This window comes from Poecilia formosa, unplaced genomic scaffold (genome assembly GCF_000485575.1).
Source record: "Poecilia formosa unplaced genomic scaffold, Poecilia_formosa-5.1.2 Scaffold32, whole genome shotgun sequence".
Classification (NCBI taxonomy): domain Eukaryota; kingdom Metazoa; phylum Chordata; class Actinopteri; order Cyprinodontiformes; family Poeciliidae; genus Poecilia; species Poecilia formosa.
Window position 1 is genome coordinate 3392836 of NW_006799971.1, and position 24443 is coordinate 3417278.

Sequence of the window (24443 nt, forward strand, 5' to 3'; positions counted from 1 at the left end):
CAGCAGTGATTAGCAAACACCTGGTGGAACTCAGAGTCTGCTGAGGTTATTATACAAACCACAATGCTCCAAAGACAGTCGAGCATCGTTGTGATGACTTGAGGGGGTGTTGATAAGGATGGGAGGTTCTTAAAGAGACAGAGACCAATTTCAAGGTGCAACGTCAAATTTCTTTTAAGTTTTGATTTATACAGTATTTTCATCAAAACTGAAGGTTACAGTCACTTGACTATGCTGTAAAATGTGTCTTCGTGTCTGGAAAGTATAAAAATGCCCATCCTTTAGAAAACTTCTAACAAAATCCCTGATTGCATTTTTCTAAATGTATGTCACTGAAGTTTTTAGTTTTATATTTCTTTTTTTCAAGTTGATCAAATTAAAACCTGAAAACTTTTTTTAAAACCTAAAAACTAGTTTAAAAATATGGTATGACACAGAAGTGAATTCCTCTAAGCCTTTTCCACCAGGCCTCAACATTCTGTTCATGCACAGTGAACAGAACGGTAACCGAGGCAAACTCACATCAAATAATTGGCTAAAATCAAAGTTCATACCAGCTTCTTCTCTAAACTTGCTCCGTCTTGTTCTTCAAAGTTAATGTTTCATCTTTTCTCTAATTTCTCATCTCCATCTCAAAGCCCCATTCATCTTCTCTCTATTAAATATGAATTTCTATCTTTTTTTTCTTGCCCAAAGGCTGCTCCAACCTCTTTTTTTTCCTGGAGAAATTGAGCATTTTGCCCCTAAATGGTAGGATAATAGAAAATAATTTGCTTGAAAAGTTATCAAAGATGAGCCTCGCATGGGTAGCTCTCATATCACACCCAGCTTTAATCAAGCATCTAATTAAATGGAGAGAAAGAGAAGAGGGTGAAAAAAAATAAAACAAATCAAAACGATCTCAGCTTGTAACGGGGTTTTGCTGTTTTGAGCACAAAGCCTTGATTAACTGTTCTTTTCTGTGCAAACGGGGGATTAGAGACGAACTGACACGCTCGGCGTTGCTTGTAATTTGATTTTCAGGGGGACAGGACTGCAAGCGGCACGATCTCAAGCTGAACCGTCTTAGTTTGGTGAGAGCTCGCAGCTGAAGAGCAGCACACCCCGCTGCTTACAGATTTCTGGGGAATTTTAGAGACACGAGCCTGGCTAGCTAATAAAGAGGAAGAACTAAAGTTTGCAACCTTCCAGGAGAAAATGGACAGAGCTCCAAAAATGGTGAAGCGTACGAGCTCTCCTCTCTTGTACGCTGGGTAAACCCCGAGGATAGAACTGGGTGAACATAAATACAATTTGACCTACGACCCCAACAACAAAAACTGCTGTAAAGACTAAAATGAGATCCTCAGAATTCTTTATTGACGTCCCAACGAACCTCTGATAAAATTAATCCATTCTACCACAGTTATTGTTGACTCAGATATGTAATCACTTTAATTATTACTTATGAATAATATTCGTGACTAAATAACCTGTCTATATAAACGTTGTCAGTAGCAGACCAACCCAGATACTTAAAATCGTACTTGGAACCTTCCTGCATCTTAGAAGTATGTAAGGTTGTACTTGCATACAGAGATAGCTTTGATGTAGTTAGATTTGTTTTTGACTCAATAGGTTATATTTCAAAATCACAAAAGGGTTGGGGTTACAGAAATGAACCAACATATTACAATCAATGCACCCTAAAAATGCTGGGTTATTTTGATGACCCGTCTGCTGGGTACAAGCCGTTGGGTCACAGGGGTTAGCTTGACCAAATACTGGGTCAAAAATCATAACTCAGGAGTTGAGTCAGCAATTTATCGGAAGCTAACCGCTTGACTAATCCTGTTAGGTCACGGGTTGGGTAGATTTGAACAAATATTGGGTTAAAAAGTTTTTGGGGGTTAAAAATTTTTTACACAGTCGTTTGGGTTGTTCACATTTTTTTCATCATGATGAAAAATTAACATAAAATTTGATTTAAAAAAAAAGAAAATAGTATCTGTACTGTTACAAGACCCTTTAGGACAAGCAAAGAGGAACCTCCATATACAGAACTTCCTTGTTTTGCACACTTCATAAATCAATATTGTGCTTCTCAGAGAACTCATGATTTTTTGGGGTTTTATTGCACAATTTGAAACATGATTTTAATGGTTGGTGATCCACATAACATCCACAGAGCGGCTACACTTTAACCATCATGTTGTAAAGTCTTACTATTCAGTGAAGGCTTTGAGGAAAGAAAGGGAAAAGTATGATTTTTAGTAAGTCAGGATTTATGGAGCACACAGTCTGAAACACTCAAGAGGACAAGCTGCTGCTGTTGTCGGAGTTTTGCAACGACTTCTCTTGGGTTCACGTTTTACAGCCTTTTTGACTGACGACTTCAATACAGTGTGGTATTACCCTGGGCCACTCAAAGTATACAGAAGTCAATTTACGGTCATCTTGAGGGCCAGTGGAGAAGCTGCAGCAGTTGATGCTGCAACAACTTTGTGACTTTGTTCTCTGGTACTTTGTGCGAAGCTGCAACGACTGTTTTCTGATTCTGTTTTCACAGGTACAATCAGAAATATCTGTACACCAGGGTTAGAATCGTTTTCAGGTTTTTTAACGTTTATTCTAGTTATCAAAATAAATAAATAATTAAATAAATCAACTTCACACCAGTTCAAAAGGCTAATAAATAGATACATAAACATGAAAATGAAGGGTTTTATGTCCATCATTTCTATAGGTATAGTTTTTCACTCTGAAATGCCTTTTTTAAAATATATCTCAGTTACTGAAAACGTTTTCTCAATTTCACTTTTCGTTAATTTGTTAGTTTTATCTACTCATCTTGGTGCACAATGGTGTAAAATCTACTAAGATCTACTGAACCACCAACCATCTATTACAAGTTAAGACAAAGCCTCATCTGAAGATCCACATGCGTTAGAGTTCACAGATAGCTGAATGTCCAGCATTAAACAATATGTTATTGAACCACAAATGTTCTGAAAGAACTCCATTGATTCTGGTGACGCTGCTCACTAAATCCATTTTGCTATTAAACAGAGTCCATAGATACTTGGAGGGGAAACTCTATTAGGTCCAACTCAACAATCGGGCCCCCTTAGAGAGTTAAATCAATCTACTGCCAGTGTTTCCAAGATGTGCCTGTCTGCGCACGCCGTGTGTGTGTAGGTGTGTGTGTGTGCGTTTGAGAATATAAGGAAAAGGAGAGCAAGTTGGTTTAAGAAGTGGCTTCCAGTAAAAGACTAAAGTCATGTATACACACACTTTATATTTATAAAATATGAAAAATACTACTGGACAGTTATCAAATTAAAAGAAAGGTAGACGTGAGTTGGGTAGTTAAAGGAAAACTGTACAAAATGTGCATGTATGCGAGTATAAAAACCAGGAGACATTAGCATCAGTTTTATGAGGAAAAAAATCCTAAGCAAAACTTATAAAACATAATTATGACTGTAAAAGTCAAATTATCACTAAAATCCCAATTTTCAGTAGACTTTAACATAATAAAATGATTAGACATAAAAAATATTACAATGACATTGATCACAATTATTTCCATATACAACTGTTCAAATACTCACATCCTATAGTTATCACTTTTTATTGGATTACTAAGAATGTAGGTGTATGAAGACCAGTTCTAAACACCATTTCTGTGAAAATGAGGTGCGGTTTGTGTACCTGTAATATCTGGCAGCGGTCTGAGGAGCAGTCGATGTTCTCGCAGGGTTGGTACATCCCCAGGGTCACGCAGTTCAGCAGGATCACCATCATGCTCACACGCTCAAACCACGTGGAAACAGGCAGTTAAAGAAAATTTACCACATCAAAAAAAAAAAAAAAAGCATCAAATCCACTAAGAATAATAGGAGGAAGATAGAATATAAAGCTCTGGAACAAAGCTCTGGAAGAGCACTTTGCATTATTTGAGGTCTGAAAGCACTGCATCTTTTTTGTTATTTTGACCGTTTCTCATTTTCTGCAAATAAATACCACATTTTTGCTTGGACTTTCAGAAACATGATGTCAGTAGTTCATAGAATAAAAGAACAATGTTCATTTTATTCAAACATAAACCTATAATAAGTAAAATCAGAGAAGCTGATCATTTTGCAGTGGTTTCTTTAATTTTTCCAGAGCTGTATATTAAAGCTTTTTTGTAAACTTTCTTGTTATATATAGATTCTTCTTCATACATGTTCAGTAAAATCAGAATATTAATGAAAAAACAATTTAGTTCTGAAATTTATGGGTAACTGAAACATTATATGAATTACACAAAGATGTTTGAAAGCTTATATTTCTGTTAACTACGGAGACTTTCTACTTGCAGGTTATGAAAATGTCACATTTAAAATTAAAATATAGCATCAGACCAATAAAATAATAATAACAAAAGAAAAACTGAAATTTGGGTTTAAAAGGAGTTATTTTCAAAACACACTTGTAATCAGACAAGCGGGCCTCATCTGAACGCATGCTCTAATTTAAAGAAAAGAAAAACGTGTGTTTTTCTCCAGTGTAAAAGCTCACATTGTTTTACAATTTTTAAAAATTTGTTATTAGTGTTCTCTGACATGAACACGAACATCAAAAATAAAAAAAATCCATTTAACTGAACCATTCCACTAGCACACACACATATATCTCAAATAATAAAAAAAAGCTAAGTGAGCCGTTAGCGACGCTACAGGTGCAGCTACACAGAACTCAGCTGCAGCATCTTCTGTCTTCTTTGTTTGAGCGAGGAAATTAACTCATATTGATTCAGCGATTCTTTCTGGGATCTGAAAAAGCCCTATGAAGCAAAAGTTTAGGAATGTGTGACAACACCAAAAATTCACACAACAGCATGAATAAGCCCAGTTTAGAGGAAGGGGAAAAAAAATTCAAAAAGAGTAAAAACAGGATGGAGAGAGAAAGTGCGGTACCAGGTGTTTTTGCCAGAGAAGAGTCAAGGTGTTAAAGTTTGATACAATATGAATCGTTCAGGCATTCGCTGCACAGCTTGATGTGCCCAGGAAGTCCAGGTCCTCCCTCAGGCTGCTGCCTGGCTGCCGATAGCAGAAGGAAAGCAGCCTCAACTAGAAACCAATCATAAAAAAAATAAACTTAAATATTAGAAAACTGATCCCATACAGAGGAAACTGCAGAGAATTCTCTGGGCCCTTCAACAAAGAAAACAGGTTACTGTAGACATCACAGCATGGATAAAGATAGGTTATGAGTGGGCAAAAAACACATGCATACACACACACACACGTGCGCGCACACACACATGCATACATAGAGACTTGCACACAAACACCCACTTCCCAGTGCTTACATGAGCAGAAAACGTGCAAAAGAAACCCAGCAGGTTCAAATACATAAACGCTAACATTCACCCACCCACATTTAAACTCACACTTTCTTTCATGAGCACACACACACACACACACACACACGCACACACACACACACACACACACACACACACTTAACATTCAGTCTGAGGCTGGATGAGTGAGTGTCAGCTGATAGGCATCATTGTCTTTCAAAAATATTTAGATCTACAGAAAAACATGTTTATGTTTCACATGTTTAAGGAGACGTGAGAGTTTAAGGGAAACAATTTAATAAATTTAACTTTAGATCCTTAAATTTAGTCATCAAATGTTAAGTGAAGAGTAGGGGGGAGGTGTCTGAAAATCTATTCATCTATCCATTTTTTTCATAGCCTCTTAATCTTTATTCCTCTCATGTAAGATGTTCAAGAAACTAAATCTAGTTGGAAACTATCAAAATTTGGGACCCGAAAAGTGTAAAATTTGTAGAATGGAGATATAGATTATGTTCTTGATTTGGTCTACAAACATCACACAGATGTTTTAATTTTATTAAAATGGCACTTTGCTTGGATTCATGTAATCTATAAGAACAACATGTTGATTTTGTTCAACACAATTTTTTTTAAGTTTCACTTATTTACTTATTCTACTTGAATTTCTCAGCGTTGTAAAAAAACCTTTATTAAACATCTATCTTTCTAAATCAGTTTGACACATACAGTGTTTGTGTGTCAAACTAACTATGTTAACTAAACAATAAGTGTGTGTTAACTAACTCACACTTGTTTGTGTGTCCACTAAACCATTAAACTTTCTAGTAAACTTTTAAAGAATGCCATTACCTTGAATGAAATGCCATGAAAGTTTTACTGACCTACGTTTTACTCGGGTATATTCTGTTTACTATGACGGATAACATTTGGAATTATCTTTGACACATTTAAGTTTCTGTGAAAATGGGTTTAAACTGTTTAGCGTTGCATTTATTGCTTTGTCACTGTTGGTTTACTCGTTTTAGCTTTAGTAACTTTTTGTTTTCATAAAGCTCTAATGTAATTCTGGGTTTTGATGTTAAAAATTCAAATACAAAATATGCTGAAAACGAAGGAACAACTCGCCTACAATTAAATGCTGATCATCATCATTGTAATCGACATTTGATAACATTCACACAAAAACAAACCTTTTTTTTTTGTTGCTACTTTCAAGAATGGAGGAGTTTTTCTAAACAGCAAAGCCTTTCCAGGAAAAATACATATTTTAATGGGAAGCAAAGCTGAAGAAGAAGAAAATACTTTGGGTCAGCTTTTTCTTATTTCTCCACTCTAAGTAAGTATGACAGCCTTAATGCTATGAGGATTAACTGGAGGCTATTATCCTACTGCAAGTGAAGTCTACACAAACAGAGTCCAAGTGTTGCTAAAGTGGCGAAGACTTCCAGGAGGCTCCTGGTGAAACGCCACCATTAACACAGTGTCAGTCCGTCTCCTGGATCTTCTGAAAAATGAGTCAATTAGTGTGGGTACCTTGGAGAAGGCTCCATCTATTTTTTATTTTTTATTTCTCTGTAACAATCACATGCTACTCATCAACTCTCCAATAGTGGATTTCAAAGCACAGAGCTCTAATACGGCAGGGATACTGGAAGGAGATTACCTCCAAAATAGTTTCACATAGCTCAAGCTCACTTCATGTTTTAAGCATATTAAACATCTATATTTCAAAATATATATGTTTGCAAACTGTTTGTCGTTTGCAAACACTTTTAAGGAAGTGTATGCAAATGACTGTGCCACTTTTTCCAGCATGTTGTTTTATATTCTGCTGTCACTTATTTCTGGACATCTATTGAAAATGGTTTTGTGTATTGTATTTTCCAGACTATAAAGCACACCTCACTATAAGCCGCACCTATAAAGTTTAAAGGGGAAAAAACAAAAACTGGAAACTTACATATATACGCCGCACTGGGCTATAAGCCGCTGGTATCTCCGCTGCTCTCGGTTTTTCTTAATAAATCTGCTGTTAAGGACGCAGCCCTCCTTTCATGCTGAGTTTACGGGCAGCGGCTCTATTTTCCTCCTGTTCTAGACCTCAACTTAAAAGCTGCATCATATGAGTTTGAAGACATTTCTCCATCGTGCGTGCTGCTAGCATGTGCTTGTTCTAAATGAAAATTAGCTCGTTCTTCTTTGATTTCCAATTCTGACTTCCAATGATTCACTTCTTGCTAAAGAGCCCCCTGGTGGTTGAACAAAAATACACAGAAAAGCCGCACCGGGCTACAATCCGCAAGGTTCAAAGTGTGGGGGAAAAAAGTATAGTCCAAAAAATCCTAATTAGATGTACTGACTTTTACACAAATAATCTGTAAATCATTCTGGATGTATTCTAGGCTACAACAATATCACCGTTTTTATTTTTTTTTTATTTTGTTTGTTTGATTGTTTGCTTATTTTTAATATATTTGAATAATTTGTTTTATCTGTGAAAAATTAAGTTTAGTTTGTTTTAAGCACATCTTGATCAACAATCTGGTGAAATAAATCTCTGCTACTGTTGAACCGTGGACAAGGGCTGCACACACACACACACACAATTTTGGACATTTCTGCAGTAGGTCATGACAAACACTTCAAATTATTTAAATGCGCAGGTAGAAGATGGTTTGTTTACAAATATGAAAAGCAAGCAAGAAATAAAAGCCAGCAAAGTGACAACAACCTCAGTAAAATAAGCCACATTACCAAACAATCACACTCTGTCCACCCATTTTTAGTTTGAATAAAGTTTTTGAGACCATCGTGTATTATAATTTAATCGGGAAATCTTGGAAATGTTGGAAAAAAATTCAGTGAGTATATCACAGACCTGTCAAAAAAAAAAAAGACTGAAAAGCTCCATAGTTTAGTGGCAAATGGTGGACCATTACAAAAACGACGCACATGAGCTGGAAGCCTCAGCGTGACAGAACCGCAAAGATATGGGAAGCTGAAGGCATGCGACAGCAGGAGCTGGTGTTACGCTGCATGGTGTTACGTTTTCTAACCCTTACCCCATTTCTCCCTCTCTTTCTTTCGCCTCTACAATTTTTAATTGTTACCAAACAGACGTCCAGGAGGCAAAGTGCCTCGCGTTTCTTCGGCAACCTGTCGACCGTCAAAAGGGGATTCACACAAACGCTTCTTCATTTCCCACATGAACATTTCAGCATCACGTTTCTGCATATGGAATAAAAATTTGTCCCAAATGTCAATTCACAGCAGCCGTTCAATTCTGAATAGAACGCTGTTTAGTAATGCAACAGTGAGACACACTTAGTGCAAATATCTCAGAGTAAATAATGCCTCCTTCGGGGTGAGTGGGGGCCTGGCAGATAGAGTAGGGGTCTTGCAATTGGAAGGTTGAAGGTTTGATTCCTTTTGCAGGTCAATGAGCATTTGGGCAAAGCACTTAACCCCTAGTTGTCCACTGATCTACATATCGGTGTATAAATGTAAAAATGGGTGAATGTGACTCCAGTGTAAAACGCTTTGAGTGGTCAGAATAGCTGGAAAAGCATTGAAGAAGTTCAGTCTAATAAACTTTTTTAAGTTAAACTTTTTTTGAAAAATTATTGCCCTTGGTTTGAATGCATTCCTGTGTGAAAATGACAGAAGCTGGTGTAAGAGCTCACTGCAGGAAGTCAGACATATGTACTCACTTTGCTTCCTTCACCTACATATAACTTTTTCTTTTTGGCCATTGTGCACGCATTAGAGTATTAAGTTTGCCGACTTGTTTTAAGTGGTTGCAATTCAAACGCAACTTCCTGGACTGTATTCCAGTGTATTTTGGCTCTGGTAGCATCAGAAAACCTATGTAAAATCAGCTACATTAAAGTACAGCATTTCTGTGCTTGGAAAATTAGGAAAAAGCAAACAGATGCAAACACATATGTATTTTATTTTATTTTTTTAAAGTTATTCGGCAACTTTTTCAGCTGTTAAAAATGACTTCATACTGGAGTGGTAACTTTAACTTTTTCCAAAATTTTCAGAGGCTTCAGAAATCAGGTCAAATAAGTAACGTAGGTGTGAAAGATCTGAATTCAAAGTGAATCAAAGTCCCAGGAGTGCAGAGGAGGTTTGCTTTACCAACGATCTCAACTCCAGAGTGTGCCATCGTTATCCTACAATACCAGTGGCGGTGTGTTCTTTTTATTTACCACACACATGCACACACCCACCCACACACACACGCACACACACGCACACACACCTACACACACACACACACTACTGCTGTGGCTACCAAAAGTTGTATTTTTTTTCCCAGACTTCCACCTCACTCACCAACACATCGATTTCTGCCTCACGAAATTGTACTTTTGCTTTTAACTCTTTTCTCCATGGTTGCCAATATTAACCGCAAAATATCATTGATCGGCTAAACACACTTTAACATTCAGATATTGTCTGGTTTTGGTTGAATGTGTATGCGTAGAAAGCAAAACGTGGTGTGAAACTTTGTACACAAACATAAAAAGGAGCCGTGATTTACAGAGAGGAATTGGCTCTGCAGTGTGTGTGTGCATGGTTTTATAAATCTTGCGTTTTCTTTGGCGCATGTAAACATTGTGATCCTGCACAATGTTACACAGCTCTGGAAAAAATGAAAAGCTCACTGCGCCGAATACCATTAAAAACCTCCTGGTTATTCCACCAAATATTGATTTCTGAACCCTTTAAAGTTAAAGCATTAGCATTGTTGTTTCTAAATGAATATTAACTTGTTTTCTATGCATTATTTGAGACCTGAGAGCACTGCATCTTTTTCGTTATTTTGATCATTTCACATTTTCTGCACTCAAAAAAGAAAATAGTTTAACCAACTTAACTGAATTGCTTCTGTGGGTAACAAGCAATTCAATTAAGTTTATCCAACTTAATTTATTAAGTTTGACTAATTCAATATATTATAATCATCCAACTCAATTTGTTAAGTCAGTCTTACTCAAATCATTTAGTTTACTTCAAAAATGGTAAATAAACTTAAATGGCACTTTTGACCACTGAAAGCACATATTAACACATTTGGTAGGCAACTTTGGATTAAGTACCCAGGGGACACATTGACATATAGCAGGAGGAAGCTGGAATCGAACTGTCAACCTTCTGATCACAAGGCGACTGCGCTATCCACAGAGCCTGTCAGTAGTTCATAGAATAAAAAGAACAATGTTAACTTTCCTCAAACATAAACCTGCAAAGAGTAAAATCAGAGAAACTGATCATTTTAAATGATCTCTTAATTTTTTCCAGAGCTGTAAATAAAACTAATGACCATTCTTTATATGTCCCAGTATGTAAACCCTAGAATTAAAAGGGAGTCTACAACCTTTCAACTGTCATCACTGTAGCTTCAAATGAACATTATGCACATATAATTATTTATTTTTATTACGTCATTCATTTTGTGTTTGCATATTAATGTATTTCATTCATCCAAGACTCCAAGCTGTCTAAATGTATGCAGCGAATGCAAAGCTTGACCAGTTACTAATTAAATCAGTGGTTGCAGAATGGAATATGTGGGTCTTTAAGGGTCTGTGAAAATTACACCTTTCTGATCAAAAGATAAATCCTGAGTCATTAGAAACGTTAGGAACATGCCAACTCTCTCCACCTCGCCAAATCAATGAGACTTCCGTCTAAATCAGGCTTCCCCTCCGTTTCTTTCCCAGGTGGCCGGCGCACAGCTGCCATACAGTAAAATTCATCAAGACAATCTCTGCCCTGTTGCTGTGGCAACCAGTGCTCCTCAAAATATTAAGGAATCCTTTTTTGTGTTAGCATTAGTCTTGCATGCCCTCCTTTAGCACCAGAGAGGAGTCTTGCTGTGACCTTGATGATTATCTGAAAAAATAAAATAAAATAAAAATTGGAGTCCATCGTCTCATTTTTTTCCCCCCAGAAAGATTTCCAAACGTCCATGGAGAAAGAATAAGAAGGTACCAGACACCAATAATTAGGAAGGTTTGCATTAATGGCATGCTGTAAATCTTTGATAAAATGTTTGTATGATTCCAGGTTTTGTGCATCAAATGGTGAGCAGGATGTTAAAAATAGGAAATCCAGCATTAAACAATATGAGACAATTACAACCCAAGGCAGACATGTTTTAACTGGACTGTGCTTCCACGTGTGTGTGCGTGCGTCCGTGTGTGTGCGTGTGTGTACTTTTAGTGTAAGTTTCAGTGAACAAATCCCTATTATGTCCTGAATTGTGATAATTTCATTTTATTAAGATTTTAACTAAAGAAAAAAGAAACCAAACTTTTACTGGTGTCTGGTGACAACCACTTATCTACCAAGACACCAGAGTATCAGTGTTATTACACAAAGCTCAGTATTTGAGTCATTCAATGGTCCAAATATTCTGATACAATCAATTCAACTTGTAATAAAAGCCTAAAGGAATTAAATGAATTTATTATACATGACCATCTAGAAATATATGTTCATCTTTTTTAGCATAATATTGATGCTTAAACTGAGTAGTTTTCAGAAAATTCCTCTTTTTTTTTTCTTTTTTTTTTCTTTTTTTTTTAGCAATGAAGTTTAGAGGCTCACCGATAAATCGGCAGTTGTGAAATTATGTGGTTTTTTTTGTTTGTTTGTTTTTTACATTAGTGAGATATTGACAAAGTTTTGTTCACATTTGTAATGGAAACTGCAGCTTTTGTCAACATTTTTTGTCATATGTAATAGGCTATGAAATTAATGACACTTGTGGTTTTGTTTTGTCCTTTTGGTTTTGAATTTAGTTATTCCTCTAGAGTTTCCAGATCGCTACGTTTCCTTTCATATTTTTTCAAACTTAGTTGTCAAACTCTAATTTAAGGCTGAGAGACATTGGAAAATATTCTAATTGTGATTTTTTTTTTACCTCAATATTGCAAATATTTTCTCAATGTTGGGGTGCACTGATAAATTGACCCCAATTTCCTTAATTTTGGGAGATCAGTGATTAACCACTGTCCTCTTCTGCTCTGCTGTAAGAGAGTCTGACTGACCAGCCCACAGGATCAGTCTGCACATTTGAAGTTAACAATAATCATCCCAATGTTAGGAACTCAGCAACTTTCTTGCCACATTTAGCAACACTTCAGACAAAAAAAAAAAAAAAAAATGCTCTCAGCCAAAATCGGAATCGGCAGGTCAGGCTTTTCAAAGATCAGTAATAAGCAATCGGCCAGAAATCTACAATCGGTGCGCCCGTAATAAAGTCCCTTAACATATTCATTCCTGTCTTCAAAGAAATATACACCATGTCTCAAAGCAGACACTAAAAACCAATGGCTTATGCAGTAAAACTTTTACTTAATTCGGCAATTACTCACCTTCTTTCAGCTGAGGAGACTCAATACACAGTAGGATTGGTGGGACACATTAAGTAGAAATGGATTCTGCTGGTTTCCTAACAGCTGTACCTCTGTGCCTCAGTTGCGGTGAGAGGAAATTGAAAAAAACTAGAGAGGGCCTTTAATCGCAAGCAGCAGTCTGCTTTTATTAAAAGATGAGCAAGCTCAGCAAATCTTCCAGTTCACACCATCTGGTATTATATCGGTTTTGTTTCCCGCTTTACAATCTGTTTTATTCATCTATGCTTTTCAGTTTCTCTCTCACTTTTTATAGACAGGCGACAGATAAAATAAGGATAAGTCTATTGATTTTTAACCCATCACACAGTGACGCTGAATTTCTGTCTTTCTTCATTGAAATTATTCCATAACTGAAAGCAATATCGAAGTGGACAGAGTGACCACCACCTCGCAATGCGATGCTCGGACAAATTCACTCCAGCAGAGATAAGAAGCCTCGGTGCAAGATAAGGAAAACTGTCGAGTTGGCGCCGCATCTAAATTCTGATTATTTTCACACGAGGACATTTTCATCTTGTCAGCACAACAAAAAAGTGGGAATAAGTCTCTGCTGGATTCCATTTTTAGGAAACGCTCTGATTTTATTTATTCGATTTCTTCATCTGTAGCTTTTTTTTTTCTTTATAGAGTAACATTCTGGGATAATCCCTCGCTTCCTGGTTGAGAACTGTAGCTTTTCATTTTGTGTGTACGCATAAATGTTATGGATATGTGTTTGGTGTGTATATGATTTTATACATGAGCATGTGTATATATTGGTGCTATTTTAGGATTTTTAAAATAATGACAAGAATGGTTGATTTTATGTGGATCTAGTGGATAATAAAGCATGTTATCTTATATTAAGGTAACTTTATTTTCTTAGCTCTATTGTTGAGATTTAATTTAATAAAAATAATAGCAGAGGAAAAATCTCGGAAGTATTTCTTAATAATCAGAGCAATAAAAAAACATAAATTACTATTTTGGATTTAATTACTATTAAATTGGATTGTAGCCACAAAATATTTAGCTAATTTTGTAATTTGGAATCAGTTTCTTAAATGTTTCAACTGCATTCACTCTTCAACATTTAAAAGGAAATAGACCCAGTAGACAGCAAACAAGATCTTAAAGTATTATAGAGGTTAGTGTAAAAAAAAATTAAGTATCATTTTAATGAATTAACTTATTTATAACAGTACATAAATTGTAGAAAAAATAAAAAGATAAACAGGGAAGAACAAACCCTGGTTTGTCACGTACTAAAAATGTTTCCTGTTGTTTGCCGTCACTGTAGTGTGACCTGAAAAAGGTGACATTAATATTCATTAACTTGATGAGAGGAACAACGTGTTGTATCCTTAGGGAGGAGGATCACTTTCAGTGGCAACAAGAGGGTTCCTAAATTGAGTTGCTTGTGTCAGAAAAAACACCGTTGTACACTTTCTCTCTCTCTCTCACACACACACACACATGCACACACACCTACACACACACGTGCGAACAACACGTCAACACACGCCGCTCAGCTGCTCCCAAGATAGTGCGGTGCAGGCAGCAATCACTGGAGGCGAGTGTTAATGACAGACTAATGACTGCCATTTACCAAATTTCGGGGAATGTCTTCATTTGTCTGGTGGTTTATAAATATATCATCTAAAAACGTTCATATATGAACAGAGTATGACACGTGTCCTCATTGAAAAAGCTAACAGTTGGTCTTTACAGCGTTGTGTAAAGATCAACTGTTTTTGAGCTTTACATCATGTCATAATGTTATTCAAAAGCATATCTGGAGGGTTGCTTGGATTCTTTCATGCATGTTTGAGAAATCTTTTAAATTCCCATGTCAACCATTCAGCTGTGTAAAACACCTGGTTGGACCTAGCCCCACCTTCGAGACCCAGCTCCTCCTCTGAGCTGCTGTTTTCAGCCTTACAGAGCAGCCCTCCCTGCAGAGCCCTCACTCTGCTCCTTCAGACTAGCCAGCAGCACTTAGCAAACACCTGGTGGAACTGCTGAGCTCATCATAGGAGCTACTTATCAGTAGCTCCTACTGGTAAAAACGTTATTAAAGGTTTAATAGAGGAGTGATGCTGTGATGACTTCCTGAAGGCGGAGTTTCAGAAAGAGCAGGAGTTTCTTAAGGAGCCCAATTTCAATGCTTTAAATTATGAAGTCAACTTTCTTTTCAGTCATATATGAGATGTATAGCAGTTTTATAGCAACCGAAGGTAACGTAGTTGGTTGATTGTGCAATAAAACTGAACTATGTGCCTGGAAAATACATAATCCTGCCCCTATAAACTCTTCCAGTAGATTAAACCATGTGTACTTTTTCTCATCTACACACCACATACAATTCAGTTCCTGTTTTTCTGCAAAGAACAGTTCAGAGAAGTGTGCCAGCTGAGGCACAGAGGAAGACAGAAGCCTGAATCATCTCTCATTATAATAAACAAAGCGGAATCTGTAACAACACCTGAATTCAGTTTTTTTGGCTCCACTCTTTGGTTGCTTCAGCTCCGTGTATTCCTACTTCTATAACCTAGATGTGTAAAGCGTTTGTTAAAAGTATGCTGTACATAAAAGCTATAAGGAATCTTATAAGGATTCACGTTTATACTTTGCTGTTTAAAAATTACAATTCATTTCATTCAGTTCCAGTCACTGCGAACCGAAATCTTTTGACTGGTTGAGCACATGCAGGATGACCTCTCACCCACTCAGGCATACACACATGGGAACACACACACACACCCCTTAGCCACCTCTCCACAGGATGCAGTGTGTTATTTCAGCACCTGCAGGCCCGGTGGGCGATGCCGCGATGACAGTAATGCGTATTGGCAGCAAGCAGCGGGAAGGCAAAGCAGCAATGTGCGGCTCCAGCTGCACAAGGCTGTGTGGAGCAGAGAAAGTTAATGCAAAGTGGATCAACATGCAAGTAAGAGTTCTAAATTAAATCTCCGGTGTCAATATCTCTGCATGAGATGACTGCTCCAAGATAGTAACTTTAGCTTTTTGGGGTTTTTTTTGCCTGCCAGAAAAATTGAAAATTTATACACTAGTCATGTCAAATGAAGTAAATATTGACATAAATAAATCCAGTCTTTGTGGGAAGCCTTATGAATTTCATAAATGGTTAATTCATATAAAATATTTTGACAATTTGTTGTCTCAGCTCCAGCTTTCATTTTGACTAGATGGCGCCAAACACGTTTTTAATGTACTGTGGCTTCATATTGTCACACAGTAATTTAAATAAATAATGTATACTATGGTCTGTTTTCATCCCAGCCCAAAATTATTAATACGTCTGAAAGATTTTTAATTCTAAGTTACTTTCCATCCCAACTTGTTTCTGTCCGCAAATTGTCGGATTCAAGTGAAGGTTAATATTTACCTCCAACCAGAAGAGACATTTTGTCAGAAGAAAACCTTCAAACTTCCATAATACCTACTGGTATTTTTTTTTAGCAACACAAACTAAAACAAAAATATTACCTATTAAATGTATTACTACTTCTTAAGTTCTTATCGCAATAGATTTATCTTTTTTTTTTCCATCTAGCTGGTTAAGTTGTCATGACTTTTGGAGGTGGTTGGATCCAAGGTGAGGTCGGGAAGAGGCAGTGAGTAGATGATGAAATATTTTTAACAAAGTAGCAATTCAAAAGGAACTCACAAAAATAAGGAAATCTCAGGGGAACAAGAACTAAACTGGAACTAAAAAGGGACCGGGTAACATGAAGGTAACGGAAGAAACCAGTGAGGAGAGGTGGCTAAACGCTGGTCACCAGACAAACAACTGGTGTTAACTACAAACAGGGTGCAGCTGTGAGGGGAGAGAGAGATGGTACAGACGAACCAATAGAACATAAATATTGAGTAAATAAACAACTAATAAAAACACTGATCGAAAGTGATCCACCCAGCTAAGGTGGATCACAGTCGAACAAGAAAATAAGAAGCAAATGCAGAAAAACCAAACCAACCCAGGATCCTGACAGGATCTGCTCAGGTCTGGGCTTAACTTCTATGACAAAAACTCAACTTTTTAGGTTCATTTTTTACAAAAAATTAAATATGCAAATAAGTTTAATGTACAAATTACCCTTGTGTATAATAAGCAGATCATTTACATGCTCTGTTCTTGTTTACTCCTCATCTCCTGTCACCTCTCTTCATTCATTCGTGTTCTTCAAAGGACTGACTTACAGTAAACACTGAGGAACGTTGTTATCTTGAAGCCGGGGGAATTTAGTAGGCACGCTCTGGTTGCTTTTATCTTTTCTTTTCTTTTTATTTTTGCTGAGATGTGGTAAAATAATAGTAAAAAAAACATTTTAACATACATTCCAGATAAAACAACAACAACAACAACAACCTACTGAGCATTTCCATGCCAAGGTTGCATTAATCCTCATGATGTAAAACAATGACAAGGAAAAAAAAAAAAGTGAGACTATAATCTAATTCACACGTATTCTTCTTCTCACGCGTACAGGTCCGCCAACAACAGGCGTCAGCGCTGGGATTTCCTGCCGGGCGTCTCGACCCGGCAGCATTACACCAATCTATTCATCGGTGAACACCTCAAAGGGAAGAGGACAGAGATTAAACAAGCTGGATGCTGTGGGGCGTCAGAAAACTAAAATGATTTGTCCTGATGAAGAGCTATGACTGCAATGAAGATCCACCTTTTAAGAAAAACCTTGTAAAAAAAAAAAGAGTCAATCGATGATCATGATTTTAGAGGGAATAAATCTACTAAACAACTAAATAAATACATTTAAAAAAGCACATTGTTTAAGAAACTGAGGAAGAAATTTAAGAATTTGAGGCTCTTCACCTGAATGATACTCACTAACTCAATTCAGAGAAAAATAAACTATAATTTTTTTTTTCTTTAGCATTGCCAAAAAAAAAGAAAAAGAAAAAAAGAAACTCAACAACAACAGAAAATCAGAGTTGGGGCTGTTTTTGCTCCTTAGCAACATTAACTTCTGACTTTGAGTTTATGAGGCGCCACACTGCTGTCCTGAAAGACTTAACAGGTGCCCTGCTCTGGGTCATCGCCCTGCTCTGGGTCAGTCAGCCTCCATCGCTTTGATATAAAGAAAGCGCACTGCGACTGTCACCATTTAACACACCTCAAGGTGCAGCTACAATCTACTGTGTTTGCTCTCCAGATCCACTTTCCCCCTCCAGGACAACTGGGTCTTCACTGCTGAACACGGGATCTGGACCGGAGGTGAGCGGCCGCAAACAGAACAAAGTTACTGCCAGAGAAAGGAAAGGTTCGGCCCGTAGCGTTCGAAGCTTCAACCTAAAAATGTCACGTTGGCCCTCTGAGCCGTTTTGATCTTTAAATCAGTCTGTGCTGAGCTTCTGCGGAGGTTAACCAGTCAGATACCATTAGGGCTTACGTCGCAAGACACAGAAGCAATTGAAATTATTTCATAATGTACTTCACAGCACTTGTTTAATCTGCTCTAATCTCTCCCTTGGTCTTTTTAATGGCTGCAGTCTAAAGATCAATACAGTCCAGCCCTGCAGCAGCTGCAGCAGGAGCACCAACCTTTTGTCTATGTTCTGCTAATGTCCAAAAACCCCCCACAATTTTGCAATTAGCAGCGATTCCATTAAGTAAGAAATTAAAATCACACATGAATAAGCTTGCACATGCGACGGACATAAATAGCTACATGAGATAAAGTCATAATTCAGTCATGGTGATTTTGCAAATGTGAAACGTTTAAGAAAGGCAGTGCCAGGAAATTGGCTGGAGGGAGAAATCAGACAACATTTTTGGTCATGGTTCATGAGCAGCTAGTCAGAAACGTATGCTGATGATGGTGGTCCTCAGTTTGCATGATGTTACTTACAGAGAGAAAAGACTCAAAGTTGGTTGTTTTCAGTATTGGTGGATTCCTTAAATTTACTGACTGCAGAAGGAAAGAGACCTGATTTGAAACTAAACTCCAAATCTGCAAATGTGTCTGAGATTCATTAAGGCTGCAAAAGAGTGAGAGAGAGCAAGTCTTTCAACAGGAAACAGGAAGCCTGCAGGTATTGCTACAAAGTTTCACGTGAGAAACGTTTCGTTTTCTTTGGTCCAAATCAGTTGATGGGTTTGTTAGCTTGTGACGTTTTCAGTTGGTTCAGTTTCTTTTCACACTGCAAAAAACAAACAAAAATAAAATAGAACAGAAACCTGTTGCTACAAAAAGTGCAAGAATGTTCCCTCTGTTTAATATTCAGATGAGTCCAGATCTGCAAACATCAAGACAGGAAGAAGATGCTGAGTTCTAAATGTCATCTTATCGTTAGCTTGGTTAATGCAAAATCACCTGCAAGACACATGGTCGCCTACAGCGCATGTCAGCAAAACTCTGCTGTTATACATCATTAAAAACCGAAACCTGCAGCCAACGAGATGAAAGTAATTCAGTGGTTAGATTCATTCTGTTGAGCAAACAAACTTGCACAGATAGTCCAGCTTAGCAGCATTACTGTAATAATTATATTATTATATTGACTGGAGGATGTTTCACCCACTATACATGAGCGGTCACTTTGTATTGAGTGTAACTGAGTTTGCATTTTGGGGAGGAAAAAAAGCCCAAAACATAAAAAGAAGACAAAAAAAATTATCACACAAGATTCTGGTCTGGTTGTAACGCCTCATCCACAGCCTTTGACTTACTCCAGTGTCTGTATGCTACATAGAGGAAGTCATTCATTTCTATGGCCAACTCTTGTCCACAAGGGTTATTACATCTAACTGCCCATTAAACATCTGCTAATTATGAAGCCATTCAGCAGACGGACATCACGTCACATGACCCCGTTACTAGGAGCACAGCCATAAAGCCAATGTGATTATTGCTATAATCAAATAACAATGGGAGAAGTATCAGCCGACAACAAGCACAGCTCTATAACTCAGCCCAGAAAAAAAAAAAAGCTCACTGGTCCACTTGAGCTATACTTTTGATGCCATATTTATGAAACTGAAAATAAATAAATAGATAAATAAAAAATGCAGCTTTGAAAAACACTCAAGCAGACAGTGTTTCCACACGTGTCTATAAATCAGCAGACATTTACAAATATGAGATTTCTTGAGCGATGGAGCGTGGTGACGCTGGAGGCGGAGAAGGCCACATGTGTTAGTCCACAGGCAAATAAAAGCAAATTGAAAACTATTAATCTGCCCTTCCCTTCCTATCAGACTCGCTTTAGAGCCGAATCTCTTTTGACTGCATAAACTCGTCTCTCTCTCTTTCTTCTTCCCCTTCTCTCTTTTACTCCCTTCCCTACATTCATAAGTAGAGGTGAAGACATGGAGAGCACCATTTTTTTGTCCCACTTCTTTCTCAGAATCCCTCCCTATCAGAGTGAAGTGGACTGTGTCTTTGCCTGAGAGCTGCTTAATATGTCGAGGCGACGCGCTCAACCCAACTCCCAACCTGAGTCACAGAGAAATGGATAAAGTGACAAGAGTCCCTGATGGAAACGGCTCTGTTGTACCAAATAGGGTGAAAAAAAAATTTCAAGAAAAAAAAAAAAACACATACACCATGACATACAAGGTCTGACATTTCATTTCTTAGGCGACTCTGCAGATGATTCAGCATGGGAATATTAGATTTTGGCACAAACAAACAGCAATTTCATACAGATAGCGACACTGCTGGCTGCGCCTCCATCTGAATGTATTGCAGTGTATGAAAACAGAAAACTTATTTCCAGGCCAAATGGGCCAAATAAACGCATTTGTTCTGTTAGATGTGTGCACAAATGCCCTGAAAAAAAAGATCTTAACCAGAAAGACTGAATGTCTTTTAGTATTTTCAGATTTAAGGAGAAAATACACCTGCTGCAGTAAAGTCTGCAGGAAAAATGTAGAATTTAGACACAGTTTGTTCTTTACTCCCAATTAAATACAACTTCCAATCAATGTTCGATTTTCAAATATTTCAAACTACTTTTTTAAAAGCATCATAACACACAAGACATGTTTATATGGAAAATAAGGTCTGATTTATTGATACACATATTTGACATAAAAAAATGATCAAAGTTTTTTACTCTTACTGAGACATCTGCTGACTGTCGGTATGACGACCGACGTGCTATCTGAGTTCAGCTCCTTACACATGGAGTCCATCTTCCTCCTGAACTGTATGGTGGCTGAACACACCTCCAGTGTTCTTTGCTAACATTTGCATGAAACTGTTAACAGGTGAACGTGGCACTTTGAATTCTAACACACTTGTTGTTTCCCTTTCTTAAACTGAAACCCAGAATTTTAAATCAAAGCTTAAAATTTTACAAACTCTGTCTTTTCAAAGAAAGAAAGAAAGAAAAAAACAAAAAGTAACACGTCGACTCGGACCACAACACACATGCAGTGAAGTTCCCGGAGTGGATTTGGCCACAAAGAACACTTTTTGTGCAGATCAATTCTCCGCAGCCACTCAGTTTGACCACACAAAGCGAGAAAGTGGCCTTGGTCAATAGCAGCCCTTTTATTTTGGTGAAAGTAAAACGGACACACACACACACACCCGTGTGCCCTCACACACAGTCGCTGCCACGCATGTTTCCACCCATCCAGCCTCTTTGATTATATTTAGTGTTGTGAGATTGACACAGAGTCCATGTGCGGCAGATTGTTCTCACTCTGCATGAGAACAAATTCACAGAGGCAAAAGACCTTTTAGGACTTCATGGAGTAAAAGAGAAAAAAAAAATGAAATGTCAAAAGTTAACCAGCACAACTGGACTTTCCAGTACAGTTATAAAATGTATTAAAAACCAATTTCCAAATGTTTACAGAAAGCGACATTAACTTAAACTGCTCATTTTAGCTCCACCTTATTCCTGATCATCATGGCTGACCTTCCCTCCTTCTTAGACTTGCACAAGTCTAGAGTTGGGAGGGAAAGGCAGCTACCACAGCATCGCTGCAGACCCCACACATCCTGGACATCAGCCGTTTGGACTTTTACCTTCAGATCGGCGCTACAGAGTGCTGTCTGTAAAAATCAGCCACCACAGAGTTTCTTCCTCCAGGCTGTCAGTCTAATGAACACTACACGGCCTGAGGAAACACCTGCTCTGCTGCTGATCAACAGAAGCATAATTTCACAACAATCTACTCATGTTTCTCTCTTTTCCATATTTAAACAAATGGCTGGAGAATCATATACATACTCACCTTTTCTCCTTTGTTTTGTTTCCATTAAAGTTCATAGACACATGTGTGCACTATGCTGTGAGCATTTGAAACCAAAGTCAACTTTTTTTTTTTATTTGTGCGCACAATTAAAGCATCAGTAAATCTGATGCTACTCCTCTTGATTGTCATTTCATTCGGCCAAGCCAGAGTCTGAAATAAAACCTGCCACAAACTCTGTGGAGTCACATGAAAACTGCTGCGGAGGATATAGAATAGATTTAAAGGATCCTTAAGGAGAAGAAAGAAGGCAAATATCACCAGGTGAATGTTGAACATGTTGAAACATTCCTGCCAAAGAAGACTGGCTGTTGTAGTTAAATTAAACCAAAAGCTGCTTCAACAAAGTACAAATTAAATTCCATCAATTATTTTTTAATTAATGGTACTTTTTTCCCCCAATTATTTTTGTTTCTTTTTCCAGTTAAATTACAAAGGACACAAGTCACATTAAAGGGGCAGCAATGTGTAAAATCAACCTCATGTTATTTCTTCAACAAAACCAAACCTGGAGTGTTGCCTTGATTCTTTCATATATGTTTAAGTAATCCATTAATCTCTATGGTAACCATTCAGCTGTGCAAAATGCCTGGGTGGACCTATCCCCGCCTTCATGCCACGGCTCCACCTCGGAGCTGCAGTGTCCAAGCTTCTGAGCTTCTGCCTCACAGAGTGCCCTCCCCCACAAATCCCCCCACTCAGCTCCTTCAGACTAGCCAGCAGCAATTAGCAACCACCTGGTGGAGCTGAACATCTGCTGAGCTCATTATAGGAGCTACTGCTCAGTGAAACGCTGGTAAAAACTTTGTTAAAGGGTTAATAGAGGAGCCATGTTGTGATGACTCCCTGGAGGCGGAGTTTCAGAAAGAGCAGGAGTTTTTAAAGAGACATAGGCCCAATTTAATAGCGTTAAAAGAAATGTTACTTCCTAACTTAAGTCATATTTTATATATAAGGCATTTCTGTAACAACTGAAGGTAACATAGTTACTTGATTGTGCTATGAAATGGTATTATGTGCCTGAAAAACACATAATACTGTCCCTCTGAGGGTGGATGTTTCCAAGTTGATTTATCATGGTCTATTTTCTTTTTTACATCAAAAATCAAGTCATTTAAACACTTCAGGTATCAAACTCACATATTTTAACTCAAGTCATATGTATGCACATTGTTCCACCAACTATATTACATACTAATATCACCACCTTCCTAAAATAATACATTTTTTTGTCAGAAGTATTTTTTTTTCTTTACCAAAATCAAAATAATGACTTGTGCCCAACATTTGTTACATATCAGAATGCCTTTCATTCCTCATCATATTTCTTTCTTCTCCTCTGTCTCTCTCCTCCTGTTCGTCTCTATTTCCCCCCCGTTTTCTCTGCCGTTTCCCTTTTCCATATGTCTCTCTCTCTCCCCGCCTCAGTGACTTTCTACCAGTTGGCTATATCTCGCTCGCTCTCATTCTTCACTCGACTGTGCTGCTCCTGATAGCCCATATATTAACTCCCACCGTGAGTCACACATTATTGCACTGTAAATGTTGCTCTTAAGACTCCTGATAAGCACCCTGCGCTGATCTGAGGGGGCAGCATGCTCTGCATGTCCTGTAATCTGACACACCTGTCATTACTCGCACAGGCAGAGAGCTAAGATATGAGTCGGTTAGTGGAAACACGAGAAAAAAAAATATCTAAATAAAAAAACACAAAGATGGGAATTCAGAATGGCAAGAACCTGAGAGTAATTCAAGAAAGAGAAGTGAACATGAAACACTCGCATTAGATAAAATGATGTAACACTTTGCAAACGCCATCGGATACGATCGTCAGCTTTGTGTTTTGCAAAAGCAACACAACTCCAGGGCTGAATGTGTTGGATCTTAATTCGAAAATAAAAAAAATGCATCCAGTTCGCCTCTTACGGTGACTTGCAGAAGTACTCATACCCATTTTTGCCACGTTCCAATCACATATTTCTGTTCAGTCAGAGATTTAATAGGACATTTCAAAATAAAGAGATGCATTATTTTGATATGAATTGAAGACGATGGATGAATTCCCTGATTTCTCCCATCCAGGGACAGTCAAAGTCCTTTCTAATCTATCTATACTTAATTTCAATCAGAAATAAATTTTACTCTGATATATTAACAAAATCCAGCACAAACATCGGCCTTCTGAAAAGTTCTGAATAGTAAACCATTGAGTATAAGTGCAGTTATTCTCTGAATGTCAGATAACATTTGTCAAGATGTTTGTCTGTGGAGTTAAAGCAACGTCCAAAACATGAAACGGTCCAAACTTCTTCATAAGGAAATAGTTTACACTAAATACCAGGAACTATCTCCATATATAATGTTGCTGTTATACTATTATAGCATTATTAGCATGATTATAATCATTATTATTGTTGTCAATACTATGAGCGACGCTGTTAGT

General features: G+C 37.6%; 1 protein-coding gene across 2 annotated transcripts in view; it reads right to left on the reverse strand.

Moving 5' to 3' along the window:
• LOC103136478 (voltage-dependent T-type calcium channel subunit alpha-1I-like) overlaps positions 1–24443 on the reverse strand; it is a 183380-nt gene that overhangs the window by 105756 nt on the left and 53181 nt on the right. The window contains exons 1-2 of one of the 2 annotated variants that reach the window (XM_016670322.1): positions 4944–5382; positions 3694–3795 (exon numbers count right to left, since the gene is read on the reverse strand). In XM_016670322.1, coding sequence (XP_016525808.1) covers positions 3694–3786 — 93 coding nt within the window. In that variant the 5' untranslated portion in view covers positions 3787–3795; positions 4944–5382. Of the gene's footprint in view, positions 1–3693; positions 3806–4943; positions 5383–24443 lie in introns of those variants that run through there. The other variant, XM_016670321.1, reaches the window with a different exon arrangement.